The sequence below is a fragment of the Nerophis ophidion genome, unplaced genomic scaffold (genome assembly GCF_033978795.1).
Source record: "Nerophis ophidion isolate RoL-2023_Sa unplaced genomic scaffold, RoL_Noph_v1.0 HiC_scaffold_86, whole genome shotgun sequence".
In the NCBI taxonomy this organism is placed as follows: Eukaryota; Metazoa; Chordata; class Actinopteri; order Syngnathiformes; family Syngnathidae; genus Nerophis; species Nerophis ophidion.
Window position 1 is genome coordinate 244,267 of NW_026907008.1, and position 12,918 is coordinate 257,184.

Genomic DNA, 12,918 nt, shown 5'->3' on the forward strand with positions numbered 1-12,918 from the left:
TTCTTAGAATCCTGAGATAATGCGAAAAAAGCAAAAAAAAAATGTATTCCAACATAATTCCTAATCCAATAGTGCAAAATGTCTAGAAATGCCTGTGATATTGAATAATTGTTAGTTTTACTAGTTACAGATGTTTTTTTATGGTTTGCAAATACAAAATTTAGGTTTTACTCAATATGACTGTATACTGTAACACTAAATATGACAGTTATTTAAACATTACTCCTACACTACACATGCAAAATGGCTAATAATGCTTGAAATAATGCATCTTTGGGAGTTTTACTCGAAACATATGCTTATTTAAATATTGCAAATGCAAAAAGTAGTTTTTTACCAATTTGACAGTAATGTACTTAGAATCCTGAGATAAAGCGAAAACAAAAAATGTAAATGTATTCCATCATAATTCCTAATCCAAACGTGCAAAATGTCTAAAAATGTCTGTGATATTGAATTAATGTTCGTTTTACTAGATACAGTTCTATGGCTTGCAAATACAAAATTTAGGTTTTACTCAATATGACTGTATACTTTAACACTCAATTTGACAGTTATTTAAACATAACTCCTACACCACACATGCAAAATGTCTAATAATGCCTGAAGAAATGCATCTTTGAGAGTTTTCCTGAAAAAAAAAACATTTGGCAAGGTTTGCAAAAACAAAATATAATTTTTTACTTAATTTGACAGTAATGTACTTAGAATCCCGAGATAAAGCGAAAAAAACAATAAAAATGTATTTAAACATAATTCCTAATCCAAACGTGCAAAATGTCTAAAAATGCCTGTGATAAGGAACACATGTTAGTTTTACTAGATACAGTTGTTTTTCTATGGTTTGCAAATACAAAAATGAGGTCTTAGTCAATATGACTGTATACTGTAACACTCAATATGACAGTTATTTAAACATAGTTCCTACACCACACATGAAAAATGGCTAATAATGCCTGAAATAATGCATCTTTTGGAGTTGTACTCGAAGCATTAGCTTTTTTAAATTTTGCAAAAGCAAAAAGTAGTTTTTTACTCAACATGACTATAATGTTCTTAGATTCCTGAGATAATGCGAAAAAAGCAATAAAAACATAACTCCTAATCCAAACGTGCAAAATGTCTAAAAATGCCTGTGATATTGAATACATGTGAGTTTCATTAGACAGAGTTGTTGTTTTTTATTGTTTGCAAAAACAAAAATGAGGTTTTACTCAATATGACTGTATACTGTAACACTCAATATGACAGTTATTTAAACATAACTCCAACACCACACATGAAAAACGGCTAATAATGCCTGAAATAATGCATATTTGGGAGTTTTACTCGAAACATATGCTTTTTTTAAATATTGCAAATGCAAAAAGTAGTTTTTTATTCAATATGACTACAAAGGCTTACAATCCTGACATAAGTAAAAAAAATGTATTCAAACATAACTTCTAAAAAGCACATGCAAAATGGCTAATAATGCCTAGAGGTATGTATTTTTGTTGGTTGTACTAGAAAAATTATCTTTTGTAAGGTTTGCAAAGACACAAGTTAGTTTTTTGATTCAATATAACAGTGTAACAGTCATACTAAATATAAAAGGTTTATAATCATAACTCCAAAACCAAACTTGAAATTTGTCTAAAAAGCCTATAATATTGAATATGTGAGTTTTAACAGAATCAGGTATTTTGGAGAGGTTCACAAATACAAAAATTTGGTTTTCCTGGCCTCATATTGGTCACACTCAAAATGACAGTTTTTGAAACATAACTCCAAAAGTAGAGATGCAACGTGTCTAAAAATGCCTCAAGAAATATTATCTTTGAGAGTTTTTCTGGAAAAAATACATTTGGTAAGGTTGGCAAAAACAAAAAGTATTTTTCTACTAATTTGACAGTAATGTACTTAGAATCCTGAGATAATGCGAAAAAAGCAATTAAAAGGTATTCCAACGTTCAAAATGTTTTACTAGATACAGTATTTTTTTATGGTTTGCAAATACAAAAATGAGGTTTTACTCAATATGACTGTATAATGTTACACTCAATATGACAGTTATTTAATTATATCTCCTACACCACACATGAAAAAAAGCTGATAATGCCTGAAATAATGCATCTTTGGGAGTTTGCCTGAAAAAAAAACTTTTGGCAAGGTTTGCAAAAACTAAATAAAAATGTTTACTCAATTTGACAGTAATGTACTTAGAATCCGGAGATAAAGCGAAAAAAACAATAAAAATGTATTCAAACATAATTCCTAATCCAAACGTGCAAAATGTCAAAAAATGCCTATGATATTGAATACGTGTGAGTTTTACTAGATGCAGTTGTTTTTCTATGGTTTGCAAATACAAAAATGAGGTTTTAGTCAATATGACTGTATACTGTAACACTCAATATGACAATTATTTAAACATAGTTCCTACACCACACATGAAAAATGGCTAATGATGCCTGATATAATGCATCTTTTGGAGTTTTACTCGAAGCATAAGCTTTTTTAAATTTTGCAAATGCGAAAAGTAGTGTTTTACTCAACATGATTATAATGTTCTTAGATTCCTGAGATAATGCGAAAAAAGCAATAAAAACATAACTCCTAATCCAAACGTGCAAAATGTCTAAAAATGCCTTTGATATTGAATTCGTGTGAGTTTTACTAGATACAGTTGTTTTTCTATGGTTTGCAAATACAAAATTTAGGTTTTACTCAATTTGACTGTATACTGTAACACTCAATATGGCAGTTATTTAAACATAACTCCTACACCATACATGCAAAATGTCTAATAATGCCTGAAGAAATGCATCTTTGAGAGTTTTCCTGAAAAAAAAACATTTGGCAAGGTTTGCAAATACAAAATATAATGTTTTACTTTGACAATAATGTACTTAGAATCCTGAGATAATGCAAAAAAAGCAATAAAAATGTATTCAAACATAAATTCCAAACGACGCATGAAAAACTACGGAGCCCCTAAAGGGACATGGGGATTTTTTTTTTTTTTTAAGGGACATGGGGATTTTTTTTTTTTTTTAGACATGTATCTCGTGCGCACGAGAAACTATCTCGTGGCCACGAGAAAGTTTCTCATGGCCACGAGAAACTTTTTATTTAAAAAAATTAAAAAAAATGTTTTTAAATAAAAACTATCTCGTGGCCACGAGAAAGTTTCTCGTGCGCACGAGAAAGCATTGGATGCGTGCACGTGGTTTGAGGTGTGTTTTAAAATGGCAGTTTAGGAGTTTATGCGGCTCTATTTCCAACAAAGACGTTCCCTCGCCCATAATCTCCCGTTGCTCAGCAGTTTTGATACCTGTTATTAAACAAAGATGGCTGCTGTAGATTTATTCATGTTCCTTCAAATGCGGAATATACCTGAAAGTGTCATCAACAAACTAAAAGAAGACAAGGTGAGGAAACTTATTAACTTTTATATAAAGTAAGAAATAGCCTACTTTTAATGTTGCTATTTTACTGTAGGAAATACCATTTAGCAAACGTTTTGCTTTTTACAGATCGACACCAATGTCATAGGCATTATGACAGATAAGGAGTTAAGCAAGTATATCGAAAGATATGGGGATCGACTTGCGCTCAGAGCATTTTGCCGTCAAAGAACTGTGTCGGGTGGAGCCGAGACAGTGAAGTCCTCCCTCATGCAGAAATTAAGAGACAGGTTAAGAACTCCTAATACTGTACAAGGCACCGCTACTGGCCAAAAAAATGCAGCCAAAATCACCCGGCGGGTTGAAATGGGATGGCTCCACTTTGAGAGTGGAATGTATCACCAGGTTAGAACGAGAAAAGGAGGAGGAACACGGAATCTGTCGGTCCAGAAATCAGTGACTATGGGTGAACTGTTGGAGACAGGCAAATGCTTGTTTTTTGCAAATGGGCATTCATCAAAAGGACTGATAGAAGACTTCGAGTTTGACATTTGTGATTACAGTCACAGTCCTGTGCCCCGTGAAGTCACGGTGGGCCAGCTGTACGAACAGACTAAACTAAAAATGCTACGCGTCTACACAGCCACCAAGTCTAACAACATTCTACTTCTCTCTGATGAATCATCGGACATGGAGCCAACACAGAAAACGCCGCTGAAGGTAATTATCCTCTGCCACATTTGTGATATCAATACATAGATTACTGTAGGTATTCCATTTATATTGATTGCATGCGTCGCCAGGCTCTGCTTTTTATCCACAGACTTATCAGATTTAATGTTTTATTATCTCTAGCAGGGGTGTCAAAAGTGTGCCCCGCAGGCCATTTGCGGCCCACAGCTAATGTTTTAAAGGCCCACGTCACATTCTAAAAATACTAATAAAATAAACAAAAAATAACAAAAGTGGAATGAAAAAGTTTAGAGGTGAAATGTAATTTAGAAAAAGGTGCACTCTTGACTAATAAAACAAAGCTGTTTTTTCTTTAAAACTGTCATTGCTCAAAACATAATATTGAATGAAAATGTATGTTTTTATGAATTATTGAACTATCCTAGGCAGCTGAGATAGGCTCCAGCACCCCCTGTGATCCGGAAAGGGACAAGCAGTAGAAAATGGATGGATGGATGGATGTTTGTTTGCCACAAAAAAACATAGTTTTGTTTGACAAAAAGGGTATAAAACAAACAAACGAAAATGTATGTATGCCCTGGCACACCATTATCATCATTTCATGACCCAAGCAAAAAAGTGTTTACACTTTTATACTGAAATAAATACACCTACCACTTATTAAATAATAATACAGAAACAAATTAAGTTAGAATCCATGAAGGAAAGAAGAATGTGAATGAATGTTTATAACTGAAGACATTTACATATGCATTAAAATGTGTTTTCTTTTGTATTATTTGTTTAATGGATTAAGTAACGTCGATAACAACCTTTTTCCAAAACGCAGTACAGAATGTGAGATATAACAGGATAATGCATACATTTATCATTTGTTTTAAAAAGCTTACAAAAAAGTGGAACCCCCAAAATTTAGTGTGGGGCCCCATTTTGAAAATTCCTAGCGCCAATACTGATTATGGTTGTGTACCACACCTGTCTTATATGACGGATATGATGTTGATATTCACGTTTGCTTTCTTACCTGTGGTCTTATTCAATGTGATCTGTACTTTCACAGATGTCTTTTTTTTTTTAGGATAAATCTAGTGTCTTATTTCTATGTCAAGTCTGTATAAGCTCACAATGTGCTGCTCACAATTTGCTGCTCACCGTTTTATAGGCTAGGTCTAGGACAATGAAGACACGATCCTTGAGGAACAAGACCAGGAGACTCAATGAAGTGGATCATCCAGAGAGCTCCTCTGATTTAGATCTATCTCCAAGTGGCTCAATGCAGCAAAACCATGAACAAGTAAGCACTCGTATTGCATTTTTATGGAACCAGTCTTTGCTAAACAGTACTGAACTTGTGTTGTCTGAAGATTTTATTGTACCAAAATGTTCAGTATTCATTAAAATTCAAACATATTTTTATAGTTATAGTTTCCTGTAGTGTCATTTAAATTAAATCTGCATGACACAGGAGCTATGTCTATTATAAATCACAGGTGAAATATATGAGGGCACAGAAATGGCCTTTAAGAAACCATAATTTATAGTTTTAGTTTTAAATCTGCAGTTAAGATGGAAGTCTGTGAATGCTTTAAATGTTATCCTACATTAATTAAAAATGCATACACCAAATAATTTACTCAGGTGCAGAGTGTTATAGTCACATGAATATATATAGCAGCTTCCATCCATTTTCTACCACTTGTCCCTTTTGGGATAGCGGGGGTTGCTGGTGCCTATCAGCTGCATTTGGGCGGAAGGTGGGGTACACCCTGGACAAGTTGCCACCTCATCACAGATAGACAACATTCACATTCACACACTAGGGCCAATTTAGTGTTGCCAATCAATCTATCCCCAGGTGCGTGTCTTTGGAAGTGGGAGGAAGCCGGAGTACCCGGCAGCTTGGATGAGATTATTCAAACTATAGATAATATGATAGGTTGATTGGCAACCCTAAATGGTCCCTAGTGTGTGAATGTGAGTGTGAATGTTGTCTGTCTATCTGTGTTGGCCCTGCGATGAGGTGGTGACTTATCCAGGGTGTACCCTGCCTTCCGCCCAATTGTAGCTGAGTAGGCACCAGCGCCCCCCGCCACCCTAAAGGGAATAAGCGGTAGAAAATGGATAGATGGATGGATAATACATTTGTTTGTTTTCTTGTTTTTTATATGAAATGATCAATAGAGAAGAGAGACAATCAGCCAGTCAAGATCAGCAACTCCTGAGATGGGTAACACAGAGCTCCTGCATACACAACCTACTGAGGATGTTGGCAGTCATACTCAGCAGTCAACAAGAAGGCATGGATCTGAAGATGACTGTTTAACGCCTGTGCCAAGTCAAGATGCAGACCAGTTGTTAAGTGATGTCTCAGATTCCCCTCTTAATCCTGCCATTCAACAATCTCTTGAGGACTCTGAAGTGAAGTTTGGACCCATTGTTGGTGATGATAGTGATTCTCAAGACACCACACTTCCCTGGAATCCACATGACTTGAGCAGCATGCAGGTACAATGTAGCACTAACGTCTTACAGTCCTGTAAAATTGTTACATTTTACATTTTTAAAATGTACAAAAACTGTAACATTACCATCCGAAGATCTTTCATCCTAAGCATATGTTTTTAGATTCATGTTTCATCCAACCATTCCAAAACTCATTTGTAATTTAATGCATCGTTGTATGAAATAGAAAAGCGGAAAATTTAAAACCACAACATTATCACCATTTTTGCATGCTATTTGATACATTGATTGTCAAATCTTTGATTCTTTTCTGTTCACAAAAGGATTAATCAATCAATAATCACACTTAATTACCTTTTTAAAATATCTTGCAGCATTCCACATTCAATGATGGTCCTGTATCATCAAGCTGTCTTCCAGCATCACCAGATCCATTTGACAAAGAAATCCTTATTTTGAAATTAAGACGAGTAAACATAGTTGATGATGTCCTTAATGTCTTCATGGATCCAAAAGTACTGAATGCTCGTCTAAGAATGGAGTTTACAAATGAGAAAGCTATGGACAGTGATGGTGTGTCAAGAGAGGCGTACTCCGCATTCTGGGACCACTTCTTGGACCAGTGTGAGGGGGAAGATGAACGAGTACCCAGGCTACGACCAGACTATTCTGAGAAGAAATGGCAAGCGCTCGGAAGAGTGTGGTTGAAAGGATACCTGGACCACAAAATCCTACCAATCAGACTGTCACCAGCCTTTGTTCTTGCCTGTTGTAAAGGAGTTAGCTCAGTGGATGAAGAACTATTAATGATGTCATTTGCCAGATTTCTTTCAGAAAATGAGCGTGTGTCGCTTGAAAAAGCACTACAGGGTACCATTGATGAAACTGTTGAGGAGGACTTACTTGATGTCTTCTCCAGAATGGGATCACACTGCCTGCCCCCTAAAAACAATTTACGGGCTGCTATTTTAACAATGGCCCACAAAGCTCTTCTTCAAGAGCCAAAGTTTATAATTGACTGTTTCCACTCCAGTGTTCATAATGCTATGCCAACGCTCATAACCACAGACAACATAATGGAGATATATGAATCTAAGAGGCCAACTAACAAGAAAGTGGCCCAGATGATAAAATCATCACTTGAAAGCCTAAATCCACAAGAGCAGACTGCTCTTAACCACCTGCTACGGTATGTGAGAAGCATCGACCAAAGAAAATTGGAGATTTTCTTACGCTTCTGCACAGGATCTACTGTGCTGTGCAAAGACACAATTGAAGTCATTTTTAACACATTGTGTGGTTTAAGTCGCAGGCCTGTAGCACACACATGTGGAGCAGTTCTTGAGTTACCATGCACTTACATCACATACCCTGAGTTTCGCAAAGAATTTGATAATGTCTTGTCTGGTGACTGCTTCACAATGGATATTGTGTAGTGAATGGAAAGCACATCTATCTTCTACACTGAGTTTTGCATTTGTCTGATGCAAAACTGTTTCTACAGATTTTCATTTATTGTTCTTATTAAAACAGAGACCGTTTACATTTTTAAAATTGTTTTATTTTCTTATTTTTTTCTGTAAATTGTTAGTACATTGAGATTCAGTTTTTTTTCCACAAGACAGTTTAATAATTTTGATAAGTCAGCAGGGTCTGTTCTCATAGGTAAATGTCCCTTTTTGTACAATTATTACATTTTCATGTGCATCTTTTATACAATTGTTATTCTGAATAATGTTCAGAATTTATGTCATCATTCAACAAACAAGTTCATGTTCAATGCAAGTACAATACATTTCTAATGGTTGTTCAGTTCTGTTCATTTCCTCTTTCATGTCCTGCCTTGTTTCTCTTTGCAGTCAGTGTGCATATAGTGACATATCAATCCTATTTGCACCTCAGTTTTGCTGCAAAATGTTCTTAATGTTTGTGGCATAGCACTGTTCAAGTGTAGTCAGTGTGGACATGTTGTAGCTCTGAATAATCTGAATAAAAATCCATCTCAAATTAGAGAGTTGATGTTATCTCATTCCTCAAGTGAAGGTACAAATCCAATGCCTGATAAGCATCAGCTGGAAGATGCAGCTGTGACTCTGCCATCAGAATGTTGCAGATGTTGTAGATGTCTGTGTCACATGGCACTGCTGGTCGAAATGTGCAGTTACTCTGACACAACTGTACATCAGCTCTGTCCACTGGGGAAATGCAATCACAAGTTGTGTAGAGTTCTGGGAACATGTACATGATTCGGGGGCGACCACTGGGCACCCTGTCATTCTTTGATGGTCTGATGACATGTGCATCCCACACATTGATGGTCTCGTCTAATTCATCCTGGAAAAACAGTACAGAGAGAAAGAAAAGTACATTAATATGCAATTTGTTATTATCATCATGTGCTCTTTAATTTAGTTATGAGATTACTTCAAATAAATTATGTTAAATCTTGAGGTTTTTGATGACGTTAGGAGAAAATGAGTGGAAAAGGCCAAATATAAATATATAAATTAATAAACATAAATGAATAAAAACAGTTTGCTGCCCACTATGCTTGTACGGGGGAGGGGGGGTTATTAGGGCTACCAAACCCCCCGACACTGATGATGAATTAATAGGGTATTGTAGGACACCAATAACAGTAATTAAGAAGACACATAGACATGAGACACAAGTGCTAATATTCACACCCACTGTCTGCTCATGGAAGGATGTTAAAAGACAAAAACGAAAATGTAATTCAGTAGTTTTTCCATTAGATGGCACTGTTGTACTGTTGATTCATTCCATCTCTGCAGCCCGCTTGTAAAAAAGAGATGCACTTGCTATATTACATGTGTGTGCATGCCAGTCAATAAAAACATCAGAAAATAGATAAAACAATGCATTGTCGCTTACCTGAATGAAGCTCATAAAGCAGAACTGAATTAGACCTCGGTCCAAGTATGTGCCACCGAACAAACCACGGTCCTTCAGGTCAGTGAACATAGAGATATAGAACTCCATTGATTCTCTTCTGAGGAAACCCCACCAACTCTCTATGCGCTGATTTGCTGTGCTTGCCCCTTCGATGTAGCTGTCAATACCAGAACCGTCATCAATGTTGCGACGGAGAAAACGCTGAAGGTCTCTGACTTTAACATTTTCAGTGCCCCGATCGCCTCTGACAATCCTCGGACAACCACCAAATTTCTTCACTGCCTCCATATAGTAGCCTCCAATGATTTTTGGGTCACTGCTGGTCGTAAATGCATTCATCCAGATAATTTTCCGGGAGAATCCGTCAATACAGCCGTTTATACAGATACCAAATGGTTTCAGTTTGTCATAAGAGTCAAAGTGCCAAATATAATTGGGCCCTTTTGCGAAATAGTTGCGACGATGGAGCCGTCTCCTTGCTCTGAGTTCAACACCCCTCGGGTCAAGTTCTTTAAGAATTAAGCGTACTTCTTCTTTCTTTACGTGTAATCCATCCTCCTTGCATTTAGTGTACATCCACCTATATCCACACAGCAGGCCACTTGTTTGTAACTGCTGCTGAATGAAATCTACCACGCGATCCAAAGAGGTGTATCCTTTGCGCCGAAACAGACTACATGCCTTCATAATTCGTTTTAAATGTCTTTCAGACACAATATACCGATGACGACTTGCAAGCAAAGCAGCAATGTCCTTACAATGAAGTCCGAGTTGGAAATACAGCCGAATTAACTCCTGAACTGCCATTTTAACACACACCTCAAACCACACGCACGCATCCAATGCTTTCTCGTGCGCACGAGAAACTATCTCGTGCGCACGAGAAACTATCTCGTGCGCACGAGAAACTATCTCGTGGCCACGAGAAACTATCTCGTGGCCACGAGAAACTATCTCGTGCGCACGAGAAACTTTTTATTCAAAAAAAAAAAAAAAAAGAAGTTTTTATTTTTTTTATAGAAAGTTTCTCGTGGCCACGAGAAACTTTCTCGTGGCCACGAGATAGTTTCTCGTGCGCACGAGATACATGTCTAAAAAAAAAAAAATCCCCATGTCCCTTTAGGGGCTCCGTAAAAAACAGCTGATAATGCCTAGAGATGTGTATTTTTGTTAGTTGTACTAGAAAATTGATCTTTTGTAAGGTTAGAAAAGACACAAGTTAGTTTTTTTATTCAATATAACAGTGTAACTATCATACTAAATATGAAAGGTTTATAATCATAACTCCAAAACCAAACTTGAAATTTGTCTAAAAAAGCCTGTAATATTGATTTTATGTGAGTTTTAACATAATTGGGTATTTTGGAAAGAATCACAAATACAAAAACTAGGTTTTACTCAATATGACTGTAAACTGTAACACTCAATATGACAGTTATTTAAACATAACTCCTACACCACACATGAAAAATGGCTAATAATGCCTGAAATAATGCATCTTTGGGAGTTTTACTCTAAGCATATGCTTTTTTTAAATCTTGCGAATGCAAAAAGTAGTTTTTTACTCAATATGTCTATAATGTTCTTAGAATCCTGAGATAATGCGAAAAAAACAAACAAAAAAATGTATTCCAACATAACTCCTAATCCAAACGTGCAAAATGTCTAAAAATGCCTGTAATATTGAATAAATGTTAGATTTACTAGACACAGTTGTTTTTTTTTATAGTTTGCAAAAACAAAAATGAGGTTTTACTCAATATGACTGTATACTGTAACACTCAATATAACAGTTATTTAAACATAAATCCTACACAACACATGAAACATTACTAATAATGCCTGAAATAATGCATCTTTGGGAGTTTTACTCGATACATATCCTTTTTTAAATATTGCAAATGCCAAAAGTACTTTTTTACTCATATTGACTACAAAGTCTTACAATCCTGACATCATGCGAAAAAAGTAATAAAAATGTATTCAAACATAACTTCTAAAAACGACATGCAAAATGGCTGATAATGCCTAGAGATGTGTATTTTTGGTAGTTCTGAAAAAGTAGAAATGCAACATGTCTAAAAATGCCTGAAGAAATGTATCTTTGAGAGTTTTTCTGGAAAAAAAAAACATTTGGTAAGGTTGGCGAAAACAAAAAGTATTTTTCTACTAATTTGACAGTAATGTACTTGGAATCCTGAGATAATGCGAAAAAAGCAATACAAATGTATTCCAACATAATTCCTAATTCAAACGTTCAAAATGTCTAAAAATGCCTGTGATATTGAATACATGTGAGTTTTACTAGATACAGTTTTTTTTGATGGTTTGCAAATACAAAAATGAGGTTTTACTCAATATGACCGTATAATTTAACACTCAATATGACAGTTATTTAAACATAACCCCTACACCACACATAAAAAAATGCTAATAATGTCTGAAATAATGCATCTTTGGGAGTTTTACTCGAAGCATAAGCTTTTTTAAATTTTGCAAATGCGAAGAGTTGTCTTTTACTCAACGACTGCAATGTTGTTAGATTCCTGAGATACTGCGAAAAAAGCAATAAAAACATAACTCCTAATCCAAACGTGCAAAATGTCTAAAAATACCTGTGATATTGAATACATGTGAGTTTTACTAGACACAGTTGTTTTTTTTATAATTTGCAAAAACAAAAATGAGGTTTTACTCAATATGACTGTATACTGTAACACTCAATATGACAGTTATTTAAACATAACTCCAAAACCACACATGAAAAACGGCTAATAATGCCTGAAATAATGCATCTTTGGGAGTTTTACTCGAAACATATGCTTTTTTAAATATTACAAATGCAAAAAGTCGTTTTTTACTCAATATGACTACAAAGGCTTACAATCCTGACATAATGCAAAAGTTAAAAAAAATGTATTCAAACATAACTTCTAAAAAACACATGCAAAATGGCTAATAATGCCTAGAGATATTTATTTTTGTTAGTTGTACTAGAAAAATGATTTTTTTGTAAGGTTTGCAAAGACACAAGTTAGTTTTTTTATTCAATATAACAGTGTAACAGTCATACTAAATATGAAAGGTTTATAATCATAACCCCAAAACCAAACTTGAAATTTGTCTAAAAAGGCTATAATATTGAATTTATGTGAGTTTTAACAGAATCAGGTATTTTGGAGAGGTTCACAAATACAAAAATTAGGTTTTCCTGGCCTCATATTGGTCACACTCAAAATGACAGTTTTTGAAACATAACTCCAAAAGTAGAAATGCAACATGTCTAAAAATGCCTGAAGAAATGTATCTTTGAGAGTTTTTCTGGAAAAAAAAAACATTTGGTAAGGTTGGCGAAAACAAAAAGTATTTTTCTACTAATTTGACAGTAATGTACTTAGAATCCTGAGATAATGGAAAAAAAGCAATTAAAAGGTATTCCAACATAATTCCTAATTCA

The 12,918-nt window shown here is 35.1% G+C and overlaps 2 protein-coding genes across 2 annotated transcripts; one reads left to right on the forward strand and one right to left on the reverse strand.

Moving 5' to 3' along the window:
* The first annotated feature begins 3,067 nt into the window (after positions 1-3,067).
* LOC133547310 (uncharacterized) lies at positions 3,068-8,555 on the forward strand. The gene is made up of 5 exons (XM_061893040.1): positions 3,068-3,413; positions 3,519-4,109; positions 5,245-5,376; positions 6,264-6,587; positions 6,920-8,555. Exons 1-5 carry the CDS (start codon positions 3,333-3,335, stop codon positions 7,979-7,981), a joined length of 2,190 nt encoding a protein of 729 aa, XP_061749024.1. The 5' UTR covers positions 3,068-3,332; the 3' UTR covers positions 7,982-8,555.
* LOC133547311 (uncharacterized) lies at positions 8,085-10,416 on the reverse strand. Its single transcript, XM_061893041.1, has 2 exons — positions 9,441-10,416; positions 8,085-8,879 (listed from the first exon to the last, which is right to left on the reverse strand). Exons 1-2 carry the CDS (start codon positions 10,266-10,268, stop codon positions 8,553-8,555), a joined length of 1,155 nt encoding a protein of 384 aa, XP_061749025.1. The 5' UTR covers positions 10,269-10,416; the 3' UTR covers positions 8,085-8,552.
* Between the last annotated feature and the right edge of the window lie 2,502 nt (positions 10,417-12,918).